This window comes from Pteronotus mesoamericanus, unplaced genomic scaffold (genome assembly GCF_021234165.1).
Source record: "Pteronotus mesoamericanus isolate MK-2021 breed Mesoamerican mustached bat unplaced genomic scaffold, CSHL_Meso_final contig_182, whole genome shotgun sequence".
Lineage (NCBI taxonomy): Eukaryota > Metazoa > Chordata > Mammalia > Chiroptera > Mormoopidae > Pteronotus > Pteronotus mesoamericanus.
This window is the reverse complement of record NW_026555078.1, coordinates 15,745,339-15,770,403: the sequence shown is the minus strand read 5'-3', so window position 1 is coordinate 15,770,403 and position 25,065 is coordinate 15,745,339. Positions and strand designations below refer to the sequence as shown.

At 42.8% G+C, this 25,065-nt stretch overlaps 1 protein-coding gene across 1 annotated transcript; it reads right to left on the bottom strand.

Annotated features, from left to right (window-relative positions):
* Window positions 1-463: 463 nt before the first annotated feature.
* Window positions 464-24,746, bottom strand: VIPAS39 (VPS33B interacting protein, apical-basolateral polarity regulator, spe-39 homolog). The gene is made up of 20 exons (XM_054567216.1): window positions 24,650-24,746; window positions 21,631-21,723; window positions 20,868-20,970; window positions 18,353-18,499; window positions 17,232-17,270; window positions 16,838-16,902; window positions 16,097-16,153; window positions 12,489-12,581; window positions 11,976-12,009; window positions 11,367-11,469; window positions 9,834-9,861; window positions 7,345-7,418; window positions 6,369-6,444; window positions 5,786-5,920; window positions 5,141-5,182; window positions 4,715-4,804; window positions 3,283-3,369; window positions 2,623-2,712; window positions 2,108-2,212; window positions 464-1,468 (listed from the first exon to the last, which is right to left on the bottom strand). The coding sequence occupies exons 2-20, from the start codon at window positions 21,721-21,723 to the stop codon at window positions 1,448-1,450; spliced, it is 1,482 nt and encodes a 493-aa protein (XP_054423191.1). The 5' UTR covers window positions 24,650-24,746; the 3' UTR covers window positions 464-1,447.
* Window positions 24,747-25,065: the final 319 nt, after the last annotated feature.

Below are 25,065 nucleotides of genomic sequence, written 5' to 3'. Positions count from 1 at the left end.
CCAAAAGTGTCTCCAGACATTGACACAGGTCTCCGAGGGGTCAACATAGCACCCTGTTGAGAACCACTCTGCCTTACATGCTGGGTGCCTCTGCATGGGCATCTCCTCCCCTTTCCACCGAATCCACTCCACGGTCACAGGAGCACCGAATCCTATGAAAGAATCATGCCCTCCTACGAAACACTAAGATAATGGGTCCAGAGGGAAAGGGACCCACCCACCATCACACAGCTTGTCAGTGGTAGAGCTGGGACAAGAGGCCCGGTCTTTTGTCTCCCAGCTCAGGGGTTTTTATTACCACATGGCCCCGCTTTCTCTAAGCCAAGCACCATTACTCCCTAACCCGACATGTGTTGACAGGCTGCTGAATGTACTCACCAAGACAGATCGGTAGTGGTCCCAAGAGACAGAGCAATTATTTATTTGTTTTGCGGAAAACAACCGAAGGGAAAAAGAAGGCACCAAGGAAGAAACAGCTTTATTAGGAGTCTCAACATGTCTGGGGAAACCCAATTCAGTCACAGAGAAGCGAGGCTAATGTTGGTACAGGGCGGGAATCCTGCATTACAGAACTTCCTCTTAAAAACCAAGTGTGAAACTAAAACTGCCACCTTACTACCCTAACGGGCAGCAGTGCTGCTGGGCGTAGCCTGGTGAAGCTTCCACACTCTGCTAGTGAAGTAATGAGATCTGTGCAGAAGGGGAGTGCTCCAGTGCTGCGGAGTCTAAGCTCCATGGAAGCTCCCGGGCTGGGGCGGGAGATGCAGAGGAAGAGACGATGGGGCTGTCCTCATCGCCCACACAGGCCGTCTCAGTCTGCAGTCCGTGAACAGAGGCGAGCCTGGGGCAGCAGAAGGACACTGGCTGAAGAAACAATGCCTGGGCCCTCTGTCGTAAGGTGGAGGGCTCCGTGCGGCCTGGTGCGAGGGCACCTCCAGCAGGTCCTGGCCACACCGGCACCCCTTCCTGAGGCCCCTGGGAGAGAGCCGTTTTGGTTCTGTTCTGACGTCATTCACAGCAGAACTGCCAATGTCCAGCACCAAGCCCAGGGTCACCATCTGCTGAGAGGAACTGAGGGGTCAGCCCGTGATACCTGCTCTAGACTTCCTTGGCCGAGCAGTCCCTTATCTCAGACCAAGAGCGATTTTGCCCAATATGGGCCCAGTGTAGAAATGACTCCCACCTTCACGTGAGCACCAGGTGGAGGGAATCTTTCTCACGAGTCGAAGCTTTATATCTTGGTCCTTAGATGACGGCCCTTGGACAGAAGATCAGTCGGAAGCTATCTGTGCCTGGGTGCTGGTTTCTGTCCCAAGAGTAGCAGGTGTGGCCTGCAGGTGATGGGCCCAAGCAATGGGATGCTGTAACTCTCCTAAAGAAAAGTGCACTCTACTCTCACGGGCAGAAAAGGAAGACACGAGGCAGGTTTCAGGGTCGCCGATGCCACTTAATTCTTCCATCGAATTTGCTGTGGGAGGAGGAAACGATGATCAGTTTGCACTCATCCCAACAGAGAGGTAGTGGGAATGCAATTAAACAAGACTCACAGCTACGTAGTGTAAGGAAAAGAGAAGAATGGAGGGGAGGGGGAGAATTTTAAAAACAATGAACTTTTAAAAACATTGCATGTGGTAGAGTTCATTTACTGATATATAAATCAGACACCTATTCTGTATCTCAAAAGCCTAAGGTGGGCATTTATTCTGGTCCTGCCCTCCTCAGGACCACGAGTCACTAGCTTCCAACAACCCCAGGGGGGGTCCCAAAATATCTAACAGGGAACTAAGGTTAACATGAACAAAAACCTCAGCAATTTTGTGCTATGAGAAACAAGCGGGCTGTGTTCCCCAAATAGCTAAAATCCATTTTACCCCCTTCTTAGTTCCAACAGGTAGACCATATCCATTCCCAGGATGTTCTGAATCTGTAACATTCATTTCTGTACTGCCAGCAGTTAGTCCCTCCTACCTGTTAGGCCTAACAACAAACGGAGCACTGCAGCTGGGTCTCGGCCAGAGGCGCCCAGATTACCCTCATATACACTCGATGCTACTTTGTGAACTGCCTGTCCCCTGCGACCGCTGGAGGGGAAGCTGTGGCTACTCACCGTGCTGCTGAGGGTGGCATCGATCTTCTCCTCCTCTGCGGACCCTTTATCCACCTTGCTCCTGTACGCCAGCAACTGCTGACGGTCCTTCAGGTCCCGGCAAGTCTGTACACCAAAGTAGACAAACAATAAACCCAAAATCAGCCTTCTCTATGAAGCTCTTTCGTTTCTTGTTATTCCCATTTGGAGACAAGGGTCAAGGAGAGGCTGGGCTGACAGCGGGGTGAAGGCCCCCACAGAGCTTCATGCTGGAGTGAAGTCTACAGAGCTTAAGTGGCTCGATTCAGTTCTGTGAATTCTCCAAGTGCAACAAATTAGTAAGAGCACAGAAACACCAGTCAGAGGGCTGGGAAGATGACACAGGAGTGCTGGCCTCCAAGCTCACTCTTGCCGGATCATTCTGTCCAGTAAGTCAAAACTGATGGCAGTATCTTAGGGTGCAGGACAGAGAACATCATAATACCCCACTCTCCACTGTGGGTCTAACTCAGGGTTCTTATTTCTTGGGAACTCACATCAATGACGACATCATGGCACTTGAACTTGATAGCTAAGTTCAACTTCGTGTCCACATCTTCCACTAGATTGACATACTCCTGTAATATCTGTGGGAAGAGGAACTTCTGATTAGTGATTCCCAGACCCATTAAACACAGAACGCTGAAAAGTGGGAAAGAAATCCTGAAGAAGACAAAAGAGTTTGTCTACAAATCTGATGTCTACAATTCCCATCTTCAACCACAGGACCAGTTCTGCGGCAGGAAATGAGGGGGGCCCCATGCAGCACTCCCATGCTCCCCCAGGAAAGAAGGGGAGAGAACGCTATTCCATAGCCGAGAGCTGGATACCCGGGCCAGCAACATGCACGCTCCAGATCTGATCCAGCACTGCGCCCACTGCTCCCCGATGTCCCTTCTCAGTGAGCTCTCCTTTTGTACCATTTCAACAGTCTGGCAGTACTCCACATGGGCTCAACACAGTAAATGCTCCTCAGATTACTTCTAAAAGGCAGAACTTCTCCCCCTGGCCTTTTCTATCTCAACACTGAATACAGTCATTGTATTGCCTTTAAGGGAAGAAGAGACCAGGTCAAGTGTCCTATCACGGACTAGTAAAAGGCTACAAGTTAGGTCTCCTAGAAGATCCTGCCCCTAGCTCTCTTTAGGAGCCATTACCTGGACAGGGGCATTGTTCTTGTGCAGAATTTCCACAACCCGATGGAAGCCAATGGGTGCTCTCTTCTTGGTGTAGCCCAGCCAGTTCTGAAAAAGATGGCTGTAGTAACTAAGCCAGACATGAACTCAACACACTCTGAGCTAGTCTCCTGCGTTTTATGGTCAGACTAGAATAAGGTGGTGGTGAGGGTGGATGGACTGGGGTGGGGGACAGGGAAATGGAGATGAGTTTTTCAGGAAAGTCAAGAAACTTGAGAGGGTGGAAAAGAGTCATATGAAATAAACTCTTAGATTGATAGGAACTAATGCAGAAAAGTCTGTGAAATACAGTTAAACGAAGTAAGTACTTTACTTAACAACTTATAGTGTGAACTTACCTGGGTAGAAAAATCCTGTCCTTTACATTTACATAAAGATGTTTCTTTGTAAATTCACAAGGAAAGATCTGAAAATACCCATCAACCTTTTAATGGTATCTGCTTTGAGGAAGGGAAGGAGATAGGAGCAGGCAGACAATGCAAGAGAAACGTCCCTCTTTATTCTTGATGCTTTCCCACAGTGTCTGATTTGGACCCAGGCATGTATTGCTTTGGTGGTTACTGTAGCGAATTATAAATAGCTAACAAAGGGGGGAAACAGAAAGTTCTCAAACCCATAATAAAAAAATCAATATTTAAAATGTCAACCAGTATAGACAGGACAACCAAATGCAAAGCAAGATCCTTGGCTGGATCCTGACAATGAACAAACACAAAAACAAACAAAAATAGCTCTTTAGAGCTATTTTAAATATAGACTTTACATATGTTAATGTATAACATTAATGTTAAATCTCTTGTAAGTGGTTACAAAGGAGAAAAATGCTTAAGCATTTAAGGGAGAAGTATCACAATGTCTAAAACTTACTTTCAAATGGTTCAGCAAAAGAAAAAAGCAGCCCTGGCTGGTGTGGCTCAGTGGGCTGAGCACCAGCCTGCAGACCGAAAGGTCACCAGTTTGGTTCCTGGTTGGGGCACAGGCCTGGAGTGTGGGCCAGATCCCTGGCTGGGGGCGGGTGAGAGGCACCCGACAGATGTATCTCACACAGTGATGTTTCTCTCCCTCTCTTTCTCCCTCCCTTCCTGTCTCTCTAAAATAAATAAATAAAATCTTAAAAAAAAAAAAGAATAAAGCATATTACTTTCTTTTTCTATGTGTATAGACATAGAAAAACGTTACGGCAAAAACGTTAATAAATTAGTGAAGTAGGTAAAGACTCTTAGTGTTCATTATACTATTCTTTCAACTTTTGATTAGGTGTAAACTGTAAAATAAAGAGCTGGAGGAAAAAAACGTAAGCCAGTCACTAGAACATGAGACTCCCAAGGCCTGAGGTACAAGCAGATGGCCTGTCTGACGCGCCAGCAGCCCGGAGCGGTTCTGGGGCACCCACCTTTGTGGTAAAGAGGGCATCCACGTCATGCCAGGCTCGGAGCTTGGCGCGGGCGGCCAAGGCAGTCAGCACATACTGTTTATCTGGGATCTAAAGAGCAGAGACAAAGGGAATTTAAGGGGAGTAGAACTACCTCAGGGGAGGTTCTTGAGAATCCTGGAAAAGGTAGGCAAAAATATACCAGTGTTGATTCTGCCCCTTAAATGGCCGTTGATCTCTCAGGTCAACAGCCCTTCGTTTCCCAGCCCCAGCGCTGCGACTGGCCGTTCAGTGAAAGCTTCGTCTCACTTCCCACAAACACGTTGCCTTTCTACCTTTAACCCTAAACTTGAAGAGACTTACTGCACAGGGTTACAAACAACATCCACTCCACTGGTACCCTGATACCGCTTCTACCAAAGCACTGACCAGTTGATAGGTATCTACCTTAAATGTCTTCTTCAGGTTGATTGGACTGCTGAATGTCCCCTAGGTTGAAAGTGGAGAAAGGATTTTAGTGTTACCGACTTTCCCAAATACCAGCCAATCTCCTATTTTCTTTTGTACTCACTAGACTTTCTACATTTTACTCTGTAACCATTTAAATCCAGAAATTCTTTTCAGAGAAAAGCTCCATCAGGTCTAATCAGATATCACCACAACCGAGCTTAATAGGACAGGCTTAGTAAGTATGGTGTTTTCCCCAATTTTATGCTAATCCAAATGGCCACTTGTGAACATTCAGTTTTTAAAAAATGGTTCCAATGTCCAGAGTTACCTGACACCCTGCTGCTCCTCTGTACACTGTGTTCAGCAGCTCATCTGCACTTACAGATGTCTGAACAGAGGCTGCTGCGGGACCGGCCCTGGTGAGGCAGCATGTGCTGTGCCAGCGCCCGCTCACGGGAAGCCACATGGGCCCTTACAACCTCTTTCCCCCTTGGCTCGCCCCTGCTGAGGGCCAGGAAAGCCTCCAGGGGGATTTCTGAGCACTATACGCACCTACTGTTAAGAGAATACATCAAAACACTAACTTCAAACCCTGTTCCTCTGTGCAGTGAGTGTGTGCAGTCTTTCACATGTGGCCTGTACCTCAGCCTCCGAGTAGTGGTAGAAGCAGGAGTAGAAAAGTGTCGTCACCAGTGGCATGTTGAGGATGGAAGCTTTGCGGGGGTGCTTCCGGAAGATCTCAGTCTGTCCCGCTAATTCTAGATGGCGATCATTTGCCTGTGGTAGAGTGAGCCAAGTGAAAAAAGGAACAATGCCCATGCTGCAGAAGCAGGAGAGAAACTTTTAATACTAACGTAGTTGTGCTTCCTGCCCTAGGAAAGAGGTAAGGAAGAGAAAAAGAAATTGCCTAGGATAATCCAGGGGAGGTTAAAAGCCAAAAACTGATAACAGATCCAGGCTGGATGTAGGAAGACCAAAGCAGCAGCAATGAGATGGGAATTCTTGGATCACAAGGAAATACTTCCAGGCTAACAGCAGGCGAGAAGAAAAAGGATGTTGAGAGCAATGGAGAAAGGGGGGCTACCGTGGAGAGGGAGAAGATGAAAGGCTCTTAGAGACTGTAACAGGAAATGATATATATGGGCAGAGCATTGATGTCTCTCAGATGCTGAATGGCACTGAGCTTTGGCACTGAAGCAGAAAACATAGATACGAAGATTCTAACCTCAATGATGATCTGACGTTCCAGAAGTGTGTAATGGTCTTGTATGTGTGCAGAATCTTCCGCTGAAAATGGCAAACTGGTAGAGGGCCAGAACGTTAGTACCTCTTCCTCTACTCAAAGAGAACACAAACCCAACTAAACCAAATCACTACTGTAAGCATATGAGGCGTATGGTGCTTCATAAATCTGATCTCAATTCACCTCTGGAGCATACGTAAAAGGCAGAGAGAGAATGGAGAAATAGAGTAGACCTTTGGATAGAATTTTGCATTTAAGGTTTGCCAATTGAAGAGGGATCCTGAAAGCTGACAAAATATATAGCCATTAGTGATGTTGTTGAGAAACAAATTAGAATCCTCTCATTGTGGGAGCTGTAATGTTTGGTGAATGACTCACTTAGCTAATGAGTGAGATTAGCCAACTGCCATGAAGGTTGTCCAACAATAAAATGAGCTACTCCCAAGAGCAGTGAGAGACCAATCAGCAGAAGAGTTAATGTGTGGGGTGGGATTTTACAGGGACTTACGTTCTGGGTCAAAGCCTATACTAAATCAGTGGTTCTTGGGGATTGGGGTTTCAAGGATCAGTAACATTGAAAACACTATCATCAGATAAAGTGTGGCCCAGTTTTTATTTTAATACAAATGATCATAAAAAAGAATTACAACCCATTTCACTACAGAAAAGGGGTGGAGGGGAGAGGAAAAAAATCCCAGAAAAAAAGTCAGTCTTTCAATTAAATAAATTTAGCTCTTAAAAAAGCTCTCTACACTGTCTTTATTTTTCTTAATTTACCACCAATCAATTAAGATTCTACTGTGGACTAGTATTTTGAACCAGTAAGATAATTTTTAATGACACTTGTATGATGCATTGTGCTAGCTTTTCCCTTCAACTCTCCATTCCACTCTCTCTTAGTCTTCATTCCTCTGCACGATAGTATTTATACTTAAAGACATTTCTCCTGCATACTTACCCAATGCACGTCTTCAGAAATTCTTTTCGTTTCTCAGGGTCTTGAATGCTTAAGTGCTCTCGATAATGGGACAGCTAAAAATAAAAATTAAAAGAAAACAGAAAGGCTTTGAGCTATTTCATCTCTTTAGAATGAAGAGGTATCTCCAAAAGTAGACTTTTCATGCTTAAAAACTAAATGCTTCATTATCAGAGATTTCTTCTTGGTACAGACTGGATGTGGGAGTTGGGGTGGGGGCCACCCTGTAATTGTCTATCTACAATTACAGCACGTAACACTGTAGTCACGAGTCACATTTGGCTGTTTACATATACATTTAAGTTAATTAAATAAAAAGAAATTCAAGTCTTTAGTTGCATTAGTCATTTTTTAAGGGCTTGTACACGTGATTAGTGGCTCCCGCGTCGGCCAGCACAGATATAGACTATTCCTATCATTGCCGGAAGTTCTGTTAGACAGTGCTGACTTACTCGAAGCATTAAGTAGATGGAGCACTTAGCTTTACTCTGAAGATTGGCTTTAGCTTCAGTATTTAACCAAAACCAGCTTTTGCTTCAGCTTAAGCCTTTGCCCAGCTGAAGGGCTAAATGCCTACTTCAATGTTATTTTTGGCATCCTTGACCTTGTACATGGATCAATGGTAGTAACATCACAAATAAGGCATGTCATTCTGATTCAATGTTGATAGCTAAATAGTCAATTCAAATACTGTAGGTTCGAAATGTAACCCTGAAAGAAAATCTTATGTGCTTTCTGTTTTGAAATTCTAAAATACAAACTCAAGTTTATATAATGCAATAATTAATGATGACTGTGAAAGTTGTAATTTTATATATAGTTATTAAAAACTCCCAAGAATTAAAAACAAACAGATCATCAGTTAGTATGGCTATTAAGAGAACGAGCCCTGGCTGGAGTGGGTCAGTGGATTGAGTGCCGGCCTGCGAACTGAAAGGGCACCGGTTCGATTCCCAGTCAGGGCACATGCCTGGGTTGTGGGCTGGGTCCCCAGTTGGAGGGGGTGGGGTGCAAGAGGCAACTAATCAATGTTTCTATTGCACATGGATGTTTCTCTCCTTTTCTTTCTCCTTCCCTTCCCTCTTTCTCAAAGTAAGGAAATAAAATCTTTAAAAAAAAGAGAGAATTAATTTGCTTAAGGACAGTATATCCTTTTAGAGCTAACAGGTTTTATAAGAATGTAAATGATAATATAAAACATAAAAACAGAGATTATATCATAATCTAATCTCTGTAAAATATCTGTTACATAATCATTTCTAATATTTAAAAAAGTGACCTTTAAGAGCTATAAATTTTTGGTGTTAAGTCTTTAAAAAAAAGTCCTACTTTGGAAATCTTCATAGACTACGAGGATAAATTAAAAGCAGACTATTAGCTTTGCCACTTCCAGAGTTTATAAGGTTAGAAAATTCAAAGTTATATATAGCAACATGCATGATAAATCATCCTCAATTCAAATATCACAGAGATCATGCAAAAAATAAGTTTTAAACTGAAATGAGTTACCCAAAACACACATTTATTTTTAATCAAAATTCAAAACAAAACACTTTATAAGAATGATGTATGAAAACAATTCCCTGTAGTTTCAAACCTGTGCAGAGTAAAAATGGACAAAAAAGCTGTTCAAAATGATTACTACAGGTTGCCAATCATTTTGAGCAGACTAAGAGAAAGCATTTCTGAGATTTTACCCTGCCATAAATATTAAGTGCATGTTCCTTTTTACAAAATATGACTAAAAAACATTTTCCTGAATTACATTCTGTTGTGCAAACAAGTTTAACAGCATCAGTAAATGTGCCAACTGGACATCAGCGCTGATGCCACCAAACACGGGCACCGCAGAGCCAACCAAACTGCTCTGTAGGGCTGGCGCTGGGAAGTTCTCGCCCCTGCGTTCTGTCAAAGGTTTAAAAACGGACCACTGAAGCTTTAATAATACCATTCAATTTTTGGCAAAATTTCAGATTTAGTCTTGTATTCCAGGAGTTCATTATATGATGATGAAAACCTGTCAAAAATCTATTTTAATACTCATTCACTGAGCTCTCAGCCAATATGAGTACTGGGTGTACCACCAGCCTGACCTCTTCTTTCTTGACCTTTACCTGGTTTTTTATCACTCTCAGCTTTCAACATTTTCTTTAGTATTAAAATCCAAAAGCCAAAAGCTCCTACAAACCAGGAGGTAAAAACAACAGAAACAACAAAAAACAAATTACAAATTGATGAGGCCAGTTTTCATTCATTTATTTAAAAAAATACTTATTTACAGCCCAATCAAAAGAACGTATAAAAAACAATAAAATAGTACATCATCAGGATTCCCAGATGTCTCTCTTTTCTGCGTATGATCAATACCAATGGAAAAGGAACAGATTCAGTCATTCTGGGATCCTGGAGACTGTGTTTCAGCTTAGAGTTCTGTTAAATAGGTCCCCAACTGAAATAAAGGCCACACTTACCGCAAGCTCTTCCGTTCTATCTAGGAACCTGGGAAGAAGCAGAAGGGAGCAGGGCATTTTTATCTATTGACATGTAGCAGAATAATCTCATAAAATAAGATGGCTGCTCTAGGAGAAACACAATTCTAACTCAACTGCCCCCGTACACAAGATAAGCCCTTGTTTTCTTCAACTTTCTACCACCAGCAACCCTTTGAAAACACATGGTGGATTAGCTAGCATTGTTCCCTTGACCTTTCTAGCTAAGCAAAAAGGAGGGACAAGAAGGCACGGCAGGGCATGAATAACTCTGAAAGGTCTGACAGGAAGGCTCAGACTCTACAAAACCTTACCCACAGTAATGTTATGGGTTTTTTGAGAAAGATTAAAGCACTCTTCCTGTCTCTCAATATACTCTTGAACAGATTTTCTATATCGCTCTCCTGTTTCCATGTACAGTGTAAAATGTGTTTTGTCTCTCCTCAAAGATGGTATGGCCTTGGAGAACAAGGACTTCTATGTCCTGTTCCGTTCTTACTCTGAATGGTCCACCACAGTTAAGATCACTGCGTTGGCAGAGAGAGGATGCTTCATAAAGCCTTATTGATTGGGAAGGAGGGAGAGAATGGCCTGCCTCCATAAATGTGTCTTCTGAAAATTCACAGCTAACCAGCTGCAATCTTGACCCTAACCAGGTGACCTGCTTTCCCCACCTTAGTCTTTGGGGCAGCTCATCACTGTGCTGGAGTCACTGGTAACCGCAGTTACCCTAGGCCACATGTCAGCCTCAAGAGAGGTTCCAACCCCTTCTCTGACACTGAAGAAAGAACATAATATACATATATTTTAATCTACAGGCAGGAAATAGCCCCTACTAATTGGAATGAGATAGGAGAGGAAAACAAGATAGAGGACCCCCCCCTCCCAACACCCTCCCCAACCCACAGCAGATATGCCTACCTCTTACCTCTCCACCAATCCTACCTAGTCTCAGGCCCAACTCAATTCCTAACCACTTCCGTAAGGCTATCCTCAGGAATCCTAACTGCAAGTTACATTTGCTCTTCCACTGTACTTTTCACTACCATCACTGGGGACCAAGTAATAAAAGAGACCTTCGTTCTAATTTTCTATTTAAAAAATGCTTAACAGATATTAATACTACGGACTAGGCATTATGCTAAGTGCTTTACACAACACTAACTCTTTTCATCTTCGTAATGATCCTGTGGGGAGGGCATCATCATCTCCATTTTACAGATGTGAAAACGGGTACTTAGACTGGGTAACCTGATCAAAGTCATTCTGTAAATTAATGGTGGAGCCGGTATTCAATGCAGGTATGTGTGACCCCAGAGCCTGGTTCTGAACCTCCTGCTACACTGTCCACCTTATCGCAGCCTGTGGTGCTTGTCAGCTATCCCATCACATTTCAAAATCTTGTCTAATAAGCATTTCCAGAAAAAACAGACAGTGTCTTCTCTCTTGGTATCCTACACAGTGCTTTGAACAAAACTCTTAATATACTTTATGGACCAGGTGATCAGTGCTTACCTGAAGAGGTCTAAAAGCAGCTTTTGATCCCCTATTTCCTTAAGGAAGTGAATGAAATGTCTCAGGGCAACCTGCCGCACCTCTAGCTCTCGGAAGAGGATCTCTGTGATAGGCAGGAAGAAGTCAGGTGGACAAAGGTCAAAGCCTGTTAATCAAGTGCGCAATTAATCTCCCTAGTCACACATCCCAAACATTAATTCCTCAAAGTTGATTAGAAGTGAGGAATGGTTTTCACGGTGTTCATCCCTATGGCTCAATGCACCATCAACACACTGCACGGTTCAGGGCAACTCTTGGCCACTGAGTCAGCTTTCAATTCTCACCAATCCAAATGTAAGGTACTTAGCATCAACTCTGACTTCCTCAAACCAACACAGCACCTGTGCATCCAGTAAATACAGGGGGCTTTGTAGTTAATGTAGTTATCACACTGATGGGTGACAACGGTCCTCGGAGACGTGATGTGTACTCTGAGGTCTCAAGCCAGCCCCGCCGTCTCTGAAGCAGACCTGATGCTGGTGAATTCTGGTATAAAAGCCACAATGCCTTTCTCCCCTCAACAGTAGCATATATCTTGCTGACTGGAGATGTCCCTCAAACCATGCTCACCTTTGCTCAATGTCCTCTTCAGGAATATCAAAACCTAGAGGAAAAAGAGAACAAAGAATGAATGACCCTATGCAACCTTTCAAACATAAAGCCCTGCCTTGTGCACCTGATGTCTAGGAATGAAGTCAGCAACTCTTTAGGCACCGCTGCAGGTCCAGGCACAGCTTTCTCTATGTGATGGCAGGACCGGCGGTGGACATCTGGAACTGAGCTGTGCCTTGGGAGTCTGCATGCCCCTGCCCACACTGGCAAGAGTTACCTCCTGCTCGCACATCTCTCTTCCCTCAGATTATAGTAGCCAAACTACTGCTTCTTGATTATAATCAGCTGGCAAGCGTTGCACACACAATGCGTGTCCTGCCAGCTGAGCCTTAAAACACTTATTACCAAGCATCCTGCACATCAAAAGGAAATTCAGGACTTTACTTGACCTTTACCCTGAAATGTAAAAGTCTATTCTGACTGGATTTTCAGAAACTAATGACAACAACAATAAACAACAAACAAACTCACTGCAGTAATGACGTTTCCATCATGCATGCTTACTGCTTCTTCTAGGAGTTGTAGCTTGTCCTGTAAGGAGCGGAATCTTTCCAGTGAGCAGACCTGGTAGAATAAAAACAGAATTCGTGTGCAAGGAAGAAGACCGTTCACAATTCTTTGTCACAGGATGCTGACGAATGGGCAAGAATGAAAGGAAATGTACGCAAGGAAAGCCACTTTACTTTAACACTACGGTCCCCAGCACAGTGTGAGACAGCAGGCTCCCACCACAGCCTCTCCAGTTAGCCTTATGCCCTAGACGATGTCACTTCCTGACGAAGTCTTGCCGAAGTCAACAGGTGGACACTGCCTCTTCTTTTTTAATGAGGTATAATTTACACACAATAAAATCTACCCTATTTCAATGTACAGTTCAGTGAGTTTTGACAAGTATATAATTCCTTGTAACAACTGCCACAATCAAGGTACAGAGCATTTCCATCACCCCGGTAAGTTTCCTTGTCTACTTTGATGTCAACAACCTCTTCCCATCCCCAGCCCTGGCAACCACTCATCTGTTTTCAGTCACTAAAGCTTTGTCTTTTCTAGAATTTCAGGAAAATAGAATCATACAATATGTACTCTTTAATACCTGGCTTCTTTCAATCAATATCTGTGTGTTGTGATGAGTATCAGTAGCTTGTTCCTACTTATTGGTAAGTAGTTTTCCATTGCATGGACACACTACCACTTATTATCCATTTTGCTGCTGATGGGTATTTGGATTTTCACTTTGTGGAATATTATGAATAAAGCTGCTATCAACATTTGTGTACAAGGCTTTGTATGGACCTGTTTTTATTTATCTTGAATTTTAAATTTCTAGGGTGAAATTAAAGGTACAATTAACTTTGTATGGAATTGACAGACTATTTTACAAAGTAGTTTTACCATTTTACCTTCCTGCTGGCAGTATACAAGAGTTCCAGCTTCTCCACATTCTCCTATTATTTGGTATGATCAGTACATTTAAGTTTATCCATTCTAGTGGCTGTAAAATGGTATCTCTTAGTGTTAATTTACATTTTCTTGATAACTAATAATGTTTATCATCTTTTCAATTGTTTATTGGCCATTCATAATGTTTTTGTGATATAACTGGTCAAATCTTGTGCCAATTTTTTTTATCCTCACCAGAGAACACCCTTTCATTGCTTTTAGAGAGGGGAAGAAAGAGGAGAGAGAAACATCAACATGAGAGAGAAAAGCATCGATGCCCCCCGACCCCAGCCCCTGCACGTGCTGGACCTGGGATCGTATATGCTTGGACTGGGGATCAAACCCACAACTTAGGTATCTGCCCCAACTGGGAATCGAACGCACAACTCTCTGACTACAGGACAAAGCTCCAACTAACTGAGCCACACTGACCAGGGCTCTGGTTCTTTTTTATTGTATTATTTATCTTATTGCTGAAAATAATTCATTATACTTTATATATTCTGGATCAAAATCCTTTATAGTGTATATATTCTGTAAATATTTTCTCCTAGCTATGGTGGTATTTTCATGTTTTTAACAGTGTATTCAAAGATCAAAAGTTTTTAATTTTGATGAAATCCATTTAATCACTTTTTTTGCTGCTTGTTTTGTGTGTGTGTGTGTGTGTGTGTGTGTGTGTGTGTGTGTGTGTGTCCTGGGTAACAAAAAAAGATTTTCACCTACATTTTCTTCTAGCAGTTTTATAGTTTCAGCATAGCATATTTAAGTCTATGATCCATTTTGACCCATTAGTTACTATGATGTCAATTTTCCCAAAACTGCTCTATAAATTCAATGCAATCTCAATCAAAATCCAAGAACTTCTTTTGTAGACATTGACAATCTGATACTAAAATCTAGATGGAAATAAAAAGGGTCTACAATAGTGAAAACGATCTTGGAAGAGAGAAACAAAGTTGAAGGACTTATATTACCTGATTTCAAGGTTTGCTATAAAGCTACAATAATCAAAACTGTGTCAATGGCATAAGGATAGACAAATCAATGAACTAGAATAAAGAGTTCAGAAATAGACCTAGACACATATGGTCAATTGATGTTTGACAAAGGTACCAAGCTAATTCAATGAAGAAAGGACACTTTTTTTGAAAAATAGAGCTGGAAAAAATAAAGAAGTACATGAGAAAAATAAAAAATGACCCCAATCTAAACCTCACACCACATACAGGGCAAAACTAGGTTTACAGCTGTTCGTATGGAAAATAATACAGTAATTAATAAAGAATACTACAAGGATAAACTCCGTTTTGCATACTCACTCCTGTAAACGTACTTTTGCCCCACCCTGTATAAAAGTTAACTCACAATGGATAACAGACCTAAACATAAAAGATAGCTCTCATTCTTAATAGTACTTTCCCCTCTCATTCATTGCTGGGAAACGCCCTGTCTGGTTTCAGGAACTGTAACCCCACCCATAGGCGGGGGCGGGGGGGGGGGCGGGGGGGGGTGCCAAGGCTGGAAATAATCAGGGAGGCCGTGGAGGAACAGGCCCCTGAGGAGACATAACCTGCCCCTCTGGCAGGGGTGGAGCTCCTGCCTCTCTGCTTGGCCCTGTGATGGTCGGTAATCCATGAGGGGTAAGTTATCTCACGCAGAGATAGCAACCTAAGACAGATATCGGCCAGTATTGGCACAGACAAAAAATTGGGGGACACAGAGAAAGGGTAAAAAGGCCCGCACCCCTCGGCTCGGCTTGGACATGGCCGAAGTCCTCATTCTATCCAAAAGAAGTCTCCTTGTCTCTTGGCGGTTGCCTCCCCCGGCCTGGGTCAGGCTCAAAACAATACCAGAGACAGTCCTAAACTAAATCTGGCGGTTCCCAGGGTAATCAGGCCTAAAAGTAAATTCTTTAAAGTGTGCTTTGTTCTTCCTTCAGAAGCTATAGCCAGCTCAGGCTGGGAAGGAAATTTACATTATTCACAGACCCTATCCTTATACCCCTGGGCACTCTTTATGTTTACTACGCTCTCATGTTTAGTCTTCTCTCCTGTTTACTAGTCTCCTCTCAGACCCATGTAAATCGATGTGTTCCTATCGTTTGTTTTCTTCAAAACGTGACCCATTCTCTCTGAACATTAACCTATGGATATAATGAGATAACCTGTACATTCCTGTTACCTGGCCCCACTGATAACCTTGTCAATAAAAGCCTTTAAACAAAGGGGCTCTGGGCCTTCCCCACTACAGGGATGTGTCCTCTCTCCTGGCAAACAGAAAAGTGTTTGCGACGACTCGTGTTTATTCCCCCATCCGTGACACTTCTGGGATGGGCTCTGCGGGATTGAGTCCCGGATCCCATCTCAGCGGGCCTGGACGAAAACCCTCAGATCCCGCAGTGACGCACTCCGACCCCTCACGTGACAATTCATCACGCTTTCCCTATTACTCTGTCAAACACTAGACCCTGGAGAATCTCAAATTTTTTAACTGATTGTCCATCTTAGTGAATTTATCTTCCTCTTGAAAACCACCTCATTTAACAAATAGAACTGAAGAGAGAGGCCAAGAAACCCACCCTGTGGGAACCAGCTTCCCAAAAAGGCCCACAGGACCTCCCTCTCCAGGGGCCTTACCTTGCCCTTCCGGAGGCGGCGCACCGTGTCGCTGGGGCTCCAGTCGTTGCTGTAGTCCTGCAATATTAGCAACGCGTGATTCCCAAGGATGAGCAGTGTGTCTCATCTCACACTCACCGTCTTACCCCCTAAAGGGGAAATGTTTTGTGGGAGCAGATGGATGAAAAATAAAACGAACTGGGATATTCTTGTTCTGAGTTTCTGAAGGAACTAGAACAGGCAATATGAGCAGGAAGTGATGAATCAAAGAGGAAATGAACCAAGTGACAAAACCAGTAACCCTATGCCTATTGGTACAGGATCCAACCTCTAGATGCAAACAAGCCCCTTTTTGAGACTCTAATTAATAGCTATGCCAGTATAAGGAAAGAGGGAGGCACGTTCCTTTTCTGGACCTTACAATATAGTTTTTTCCTTATGAATCCATTTGCTTTTTTATGTGCTTCATGAGACTATGAGTTTCACCAAGTTGCCAGACCACACTGATGATCAAAAGGCAGCATAATGGGGAAGGAAAGTGTGCTAGGATTGAAACAGAAAACAACCACTTTTGAGTCCAAAACCATTTACTAGCTGTGAGACCCCAGGCAAGCCCTAATGTTTAAAAATCCAGTGTTCTTATCTATAAAAAGGGGGTTAAAATAACAGGTGCTCAAAAAGTTGGGAAGATCAAGCAAGATAATGTATGTCAAAGCACTTTAAACTCTGTAAAGGGTCAAACCAGTGTAAGAAATAACTCACCCGATACTCCCCCTTGGGTCGCCCCAGCTCTGGAGCGTAGCTTTTGGCAGGAGTGTCAGAAAGAGCTGAAAGAGAACAGGCAGCTGGTTCAGAAGGACACCATCATCTTGTCATTCCTTTCCTTGACGGCTTCCTTCTTGACTTATAGGTTCCCAAGATACTTTTTAGGGTCCGAAGTAGATCTTGGTTCCTCCCTAAAGCCAATGCCTGTAGAAGTCGCCTCTCTCCCTTATAACGATAATCTACCTTCTTACTCCCAATCAGAAAATGTCTCTAATGATGATGATAGATTCAGAAGAAATTTTATCAAACCATCTGATTATCACTTTTCTCCATGACTCCCCAGAACAGTAACATCTCCCAAAGTAATCAAGAAAAGAGGGTCAATACCTACCATCAGAAAGGGACTGGAAACTTCCAAGTCTAGTTCTCCCTAAAGATGAAAAACACATGAGGCAAGTTAGACCCATTCAGATTTGGTTAAGGATGTGGTGTGTATAAAACCTTATTATGCAATATGGGACCTCAAGGCTTAGAAAAGCTTCTATTTAATTTCGTAAATTTGAGAGGCTATGAAAGAGGTAGGGAGAAAAAATTTTTTAATTGTGGCAAAATATACATAACGCAAAATTGACCATTTTTAGGTTTACAGTTCAGGGGCACTGGGTGCATTCGCATGTACAACCTTCACCGTTCTCCATCTCCAGCAGTTTTCCATCATCCTGGCCTGGCCCCGCACCCATTCAGTACTAACTCCCCACTCCTCCTCGCCCCCAGCCCCGGGCAACCATTCTTCTACTTTCTGTTTCTATGAATCTGACTGTTCTAGATACCACATGTATGTGGAATCATATACTATCTGTCTTTTTGTGTCTGGCTTATTTCACAGCATAAAGTCTTCAAGGTTCATCCATGTTGTAGTATGTATCAGAATTATGTTCCTTTTTGGCTGAATAATATTCCACTGCATGTACATCTTGCTCATCCATCCATTAGTCAATGGATATTTGGGTTATTTCTACCTTTGGCTATTATGAATACTGCTGCTATGAACATTGGTGTATAAATATCTTTTCAAGTTCCTGCTTTCAGTTTTTTTTGGTATATATCTGGAAGTGGACTGCTGGGTCATATGGTTACTGTATTTAATTTTTTAATTCTTTCAGGGACTGACACACTGTCTCCTACAGTGGCTACACTATTCTACATTCCCACCAGCAGTGCACAAGGGTTCCCAATAGCAATGCACAGGAAAAGGGAGAAATTTTGATGTAGGCAAATTTCTTCAGAACTTGTCACAGGGTTAATGCCAATTTTGTTCATGTTTTAGAAACACAGAACGATCCCTCTGAATTTCTCTCATTTCTCCCACTCTTGATCCCCAACTGCCAGCTGCAAACACAGTTCTTTTTCCTTCAATAATCTTCTTCCAGAGTAAACAAAAATTATAGCCTGAGCATTTTTTTTGAAAAAAGGAAAAAAGAACTCCCTGTGACTTCGACCATCACTTTTTACCTCTAAAAAAGCTGCTCAGAGAGTAGGTAGAAGCAGGTTTGGGTATCTGTGCATAGGAGGAGTAGCTGTTTCGGCTCTTCAGCTGTTCACGCCCCTCCTGGTTTGACCCACTACTACCAGCAGTCTCTTTGATGGACCAGGAGATACCTGTGAGATAGTAAGAACTGAATCAGTCATTCTTATCCAAATAAATCCTAGATAACAACCATTCCAACAAATTCTAAAAGCCTTTCACCGTGGCCCTTTGGTCCACATGGACTCCAAAAATTGGGACAGGGAAAAGGATAGATTCAAATAGACTAATTAACAGAAAAATGGACAAAGGAAATGAATGGATTGCAGAAAACAGAAATTCAAGTGGCTATTAAACACATGAAAAGCTGCTCAACCTCACTCTTAATAAGATACTTACATAAATTAAAAGCACACTGAGATACCACTGGTCCCCTCTAGGACTGGCGAAGATCCCAAAGTTTAATACTACCCAGTGTTGGCAAGGCTGGGGGGGGGACAGGAAGAACCCTCTGACATTGCTGGTAGGAGTACCAACCGGTGCAGCCCCACAAAGAGCAATTTGGCAGGGTCTATTCAATATAGACCCAAACACCCTCTGCCAATAATTTCGTTCTAGGACTTGATCTTTCATATGGTCACGTACGGGCAGAATGCAAGGTTATTGATAGCAAAATAAACACCACAAGATTGGAGAGAGTTTAAAGTTCATCAAGAGGCCCTGGCTGGTGTGGCTCAGTGGACTGAGTGCTGGCCTGCGAACCAAAGAGTTGCCAGTTCAATTCCCAGTCAGGGCTCACGTCTGGGTTGCGGGCCAGGTCCCCACTTAGGGGCATGCAAGAAGCAACCACATATTGATGTTTCTCTCCCTCTCTTTCTCCTTCCCTTCCCCTACTCTAAAAATAAGTAAATAAATAGAAATCTTTAAAGTTCATCAACAGTGAGCTGAAGAAATACATTTTGGTAAGTCCAAATATAGTAATATCATATTGCTATTTAAAAAGAGAGAATGAGAAAGCTTCTTATGTATTGACATGAAGATCTCCAAGTTGTATCATCAAGTAAAAAGAACAGGGTATAAAGTATGCCATCATTCGTATAGAAAAGGGGTAAGAATATACATTCCTATATGTATTTCCAAATGTGAAAAGAATCTTTTTAAAACATTTTTACTTACTGATTTTGCGTGAGAGAGAGAGAGAGAGAGAGAGAACATCATTGATTTGTTGTTCCACTTATTCATGCATTCATTGGTTGATCCTTGTTATGTGCCCTGACCAGGGCTTGAACCCACAACCTTGGAGTATCAGGATGAAGCTCTAACCAACTGAGCTACCCTGCCAGGGCCAAAAGAATCTTTTGATGGATATACAGGAAACAAACAATAGCAGTTACTTTTTGGAAGGGCAAGAACTGAGTAAATGCATGACAGCGTGGGAAGGAAGCCTTTGACTCTATGCCCTCAATACTTCATTAAAAGATTTTATTTATGTATTTCTGGAGAGAGGGGAAGGGAGGGAGAGGGAGAGAAACACTGACTGGTTCCCTTTTGCATGTGCCGCCACCTGGGGACCTGGCCTGCAACCCAGGCATGTGCCCTGACTGGGAATCGAACTGGTAACCTTTCAGTTCACAAGCCAGCACTCAGTCCACTGAGCCACACCAGCCATGGTGCCCTAAATACTTTTTAAAAAATAATTCTCACCCGACGACATAATTATTGGTCTTAGAGAGAGGGGAAGCGAGGGAAAGAGAGGAAGAGAAACATCGACGTGAGAGAAACATTGATGGGTTGCCTCTTGGACATGCCCTGACCGAGGACTGAGCCCACAGCCTAAGCATGTGCCCTAATCAGGAATCGAACCTGCAACCTTTTGGTTTATGGGACAACACTCCAACAAATTCAGCCACATCAGCCAGGGCAATACTTTTTAATTTTTAAATTACATTACAGTATTCTGTATTTAAAAAAAACAACAACAACAACAAACTTTAAAAATATTCTTAAATATCAGATAGACTCTGCAAAGGAATTAAGTGGTATTACATAACTCCTAGGCAGGAAGACTTGGTGGCTAAAGAATTCAGTTCTGCCAACCAGTTATGAGCACTTAAAGTCAGTAGTTCTCAAATATGACTGCACAGAAGTATCTGCAGTATCTGTAGGAAGTATCTGTATACATCCTATACAGTCTTAACTCCCACCATCCCATCCCAATCACCTACTGAATCAGAGTCTCTGGAGGGAAGCCTAGGAATCTAATTTTAACAAGCACCCAAAGGAGTCTAAAATAGCTAGCCAAGTACAGCAGACCTAGCCACATGGGAATAACTGCTGTATTTGCCCAAGGATCTTCTCCTTGGGTCAAATTTCCAGATGTGTGCATCTGAAAATAGTCTAACCTCATTCCCTTTCCTGAAAAACACTGAGAGATAAACAAGCGGAGCCTTCATTAGAGACAACCCTGAATACCAACCCCCTTGTAGGGCCTTTTCTGCTTACTTCCCACAGGTTCCCCACTCCAGCTGACTCTCTCCAGGTCGTCATCGTCATCGTCATCCACGAAGTCTCGAAGGCTATTCACTGCCCGCTTGGATTCCTTTAACTGCAGGAGACACAAGGCAAGGACGCTCAGGCAATCGGCATCTCCTGCCCTTCTCTTTGAAAGCCAAGAAAGCTGAGAGATTGGAACTCGAAGATGGCCAACACTTCCACCTTCTGTAATAGAAAGTCTAGTCTGCTAGACACTTGCCAAGAAAACACAATGGTTTTTAGCCAACACTGGAGTCCAGTGGCAAAGGAGTTGGGAGGAATCAGAGCCACCTTTGACTTGTAATCGTATTCCTGGCAATGCCTTGCTGTGTAAACCTGAGTGAGTTTATCCACCTCTCTAAAAATGAGTGTTCCTCCATTTGTAAAACAGACACACTAAACACAAAACTTTCAATCTGGTCCATCTTTCAAACAGAATAAATTATATCACATGACAAAAGACTTCGGGTTCTTAGGGAAAAAACAAACAGAAAGAAATGAATTATCTTAAGAATATACAGTAAGAACAAAGAATTGGTTTTTACAGTCCTTCTGGTTCTTTTCTAAGGGCTTTTCTTTATGAACATTTTCTAAAAATCTGACCCAAAACATTTCTGAGCTCAATGGAGACCTGGCCAAAAGCCAGGTTACCAAGTGTGCATGTGAGTGGAAAGGATTTTAGAAGCACTAAAAAGAAGAATGAGACCTTCAGCAGCTGTTCATGGAAACCTACCTGTGAAAGCTCATCATCTTCATCATCAAAGGTGAAAGCCTTGAACTTGGAGCTGTTCCAATACTCCTCCTCATCACCTTTTGTCCGATTCATCTAAAATGAGAGGAAGACCGATATATGTCCCTTTCTAGATTTCCCCCCGTCAAAAAACTACAGACCCCCAGTAGTAATCAGGGATATATTAAAAAATCTGGTAAAGCAAATAGTGGATATAGCATGTAAAATCAAATCCTTGGGTATCCAACTGATCAAACCATACTTTTGATCCTCAAATTACCCACAAGTAGTCATTCATTCCTAGAACACCTACTTTGTTCAAGGCACTCTCTCCAGTGTTGTAAGGGATATTTAAAAAGTGCAAGACACAGTTCCTCTCCTGAAGGATCCTATAACACAGCTGGAGTATTCAGCATAGGTACATAGAGAGTTAATAGTACAAGGCAAGCAAGTGTTTTAAAAATGCATTGCCAACTTTGCTGAATATACAGGATCAAAATATATACAAAAAGATCATAACTGCATTCCTGTGTTCAACATATACATACTGAGTGCCATGCCTGGGGCGCTCTTATAGGCTCTGGGGATCCTGCCGTAAATAAAACTGACAGATATCTTGCTCTCATGTATGCTCGTTAAATGCCTGAAAGAATAAAAGCAATTAAAAGCAGAATTATCCTGTCTGTATCTTTAAATCTTCATTAATTTATTAACAAGTATCTGCACAAACTTGGGAAATGAGGGCATGGCCAAAAAGTAAACTATAAAAAGAATTGGTCAAAGGACCACAAATCCCTCTCATAACTACTCTAAAATTAGATTTTGGTCTGAAAAAATTTGCCCTAGAATTACAAACCAAGTTATCAATGCCAACTGGATTAGTGTGAAAACTGGTTTAATCCAAGAACTCGGTCCGAAACTTTCACAACACCAAAAATAACTCCAAGGGTTCCATAGTGTCAAATTCTCAAGGATCCATTTGCTTTTCCTTTCATTTCAATAGCACTTTTCTCAATAGTACCTTTCTGAATAGAAGCTTCATAAATACTCATCTTGGCAGTCGTGTTGAGGCTTCTGATGCTCCTTAACATAGTCTGCATTCCCTTTCCGACTCTGTGTTTCCAGGGCGGACAGGGATGGCAAAGGTACGGCTGGGAATTTTCTACTACCTGATCCCTTCCCATTCTACTGAACCCAGGTGTAACTTAAAAATTCTTTCGCATACTTAATCCCAATAAGTCAAAACCAAATAAAAAGCTGGCAGACAATGAACTCATCCCTTATAGTGATACAAACACAGGCTTTGTATTCTGGTATCCTTGAGTTCAAATCTTGGTCTCTCCAATTCTGAGCAAACAGGGTAAAAAATTTTATTTCTAAGCCTTGGAGAAAGTGATAGCCTACCTACACAGAGTTGCAGTGAAGAATAAATAGGACTCAGGAAACGCCTAACAAAGTGGCTAGCATTTTACTGACACCTTCCTATCTCAGTTTCCTCATCTGTAAAATGGGCATTAATAATAGAAAGCTACCACCCGGGCTGGGAGCTCAGTTGATTGGAATGTTATCCCATGCACCAAAAGGTTGCAGGTTCCATTCCCAGGGAGGGCATATACCTCGGTTGCAAGTTCAGTCCCTGGTTAGGGCACATACAGGAAGCAACCGATCAATGTTTCTGTTTCTTTCTCTCTCCCCCACCCCCAGCCACCTTCCTCTCTCTCTAAAACCAATAAACATAGCCTCGGGTGAGCATTAAAAATAAATAAATAATAGAAACCTACCTTATGGGATTGTTTTGAAGCCTAAACTAGTTAATACATGCCTGACACAAAATTAATGCTCAGTATTAACTTTTATTTTAATAAATTATGGTACCTTGGAAGAAGTTAGAAAGTATTTTTAAGCAATGCTAAAGATTAAAAAAATTGATACAAAAATTGTAAGCGGCCACCACAAACACTGAAGGTGTACATAGAACATATACTGTAAATGTCTCTGCCACGGGTGCCAATTTATAGTTATTTTGTCATCCTTGGAACACCACCATAAGGCAGGCCTGGCAGATTCCTTTTCCATTTCACTGATGAAAGGAATGATGCACAAAAGGATTAAGTATCCAAGCCACGTTGCTACTTGCTCCTATGACCCTGGTTTACTGCCTCCTGGACCATTTCCACTCTGACTTCCATGGCCCTATTTTTCACTATAAGGGAAAACTAGGACAGAGCGTTCTTCATTACAGTCAATAAACATCTGTAAGTATCTACAAATAGGCATAGAATATATCTGACAAACCCAATAACCCATCAGAGGGATTTCTGGAATCATTTTTCAACCATGCAACTTGGATGGATACTTGACAACAATTTGTCTATTGCCAAAACAGAACCTAGATTTACTTGGCAAGTAAAGAGGTAACGACTGAATGACTCTGGGAGTTATAAAGCAACTAGGTATAATTTTAAGAATGGCTGAGGAAGGTGTTTTAACATGATTTAAAATACTTCAGAGACTTGTCTTTATTGCCACCTGTTTAACAAGACCCCATGAGGGGAGAACAGAAACATGAATAAGAAAAACAGAAAGCACAGGGAAAAAGAAAAAAGAAAAATCCCACAACCAACACGTTTCCCCGCCTCAGGACATCCCAGAAACCAGCTAATAAGAAGTTAGATTCAGATTCAGTTATTCTTTTCCAAAACAGTCCTACATGGATGAGGGTATGAACTCAGACCAGGGACTGTGAGTTAAATCAGGGGCGAACGTCCAAGGAAGTCTCGGATTGCCAGAGCCCGGCGGATCCCTGGAAGACTAAATACTTGTTTAAAATCAAATGTCAGGGGTCCTTCTCAGCTCCAACCTGAGCGTTCTCTGGTCACCCTGCCTGGGGTCGCTCGGACCGGAAGAGAATCAGGCCTTGGGGGGAGTGTAGGGACGTCTTAAAGAATTGATGGAAAGGATCAAGGTGCGAAGCGCTGGACTCAGCCAGATACGCGGCAGAAGGGGTTTGGGACACCCTCACCTCTTCCACACCGAGCCCTCCCAATCAGGAAAGCGCCAGACTCTTCCGCCGCAGGACAACCCTTTCTAGACTGGCTATGCGGCATAGAATAGGGCGGAAGGGGATAGTCGCAGGGAGGCGCAGCGGTCAGAGGGAACCTGTGGCAAGAAAGGCACCGCAGAGCATGCTGGATGTTGTAGTTTCTTCCTTCTCGGCGTCAGGCGCTGTCCGGACAAGCCATGGGGCTTAGTGACTACAACTCCCAGAATCTCCAAGGCACGGTGCATTAATCGTTTCCTTCTCTTTTAGCGCGACCTCCCGTAGTCATCCAGAGGGTCACGCAACAAAACTACAATTCCCAGGAGGCTCAGCAGAGCCGACTTGGGGTCTGGGGAAACAATGAGACACGTTCTTTGTGTCTCTACGGATTACGAGTG

Bases quoted from the DNA above. Each gene is read 5' to 3' on its own strand.
- VIPAS39 (XM_054567216.1), bottom strand. From the start codon at position 21,723: ATGAATCGGACAAAAGGTGATGAGGAGGAGTATTGGAACAGCTCCAAG. The intron at 18,500-20,867 runs GTAAGCAGAAAA...ACTATCTCACAG, and splicing joins GAGTGGGGAACCTGTGGGAA to GTATCTCCTGGTCCATCAAA. The intron at 2,213-2,622 runs GTGAGTTCCCAA...TTTGGTGTACAG, and splicing joins GCCATGATGTCGTCATTGAT to ACTTGCCGGGACCTGAAGGA.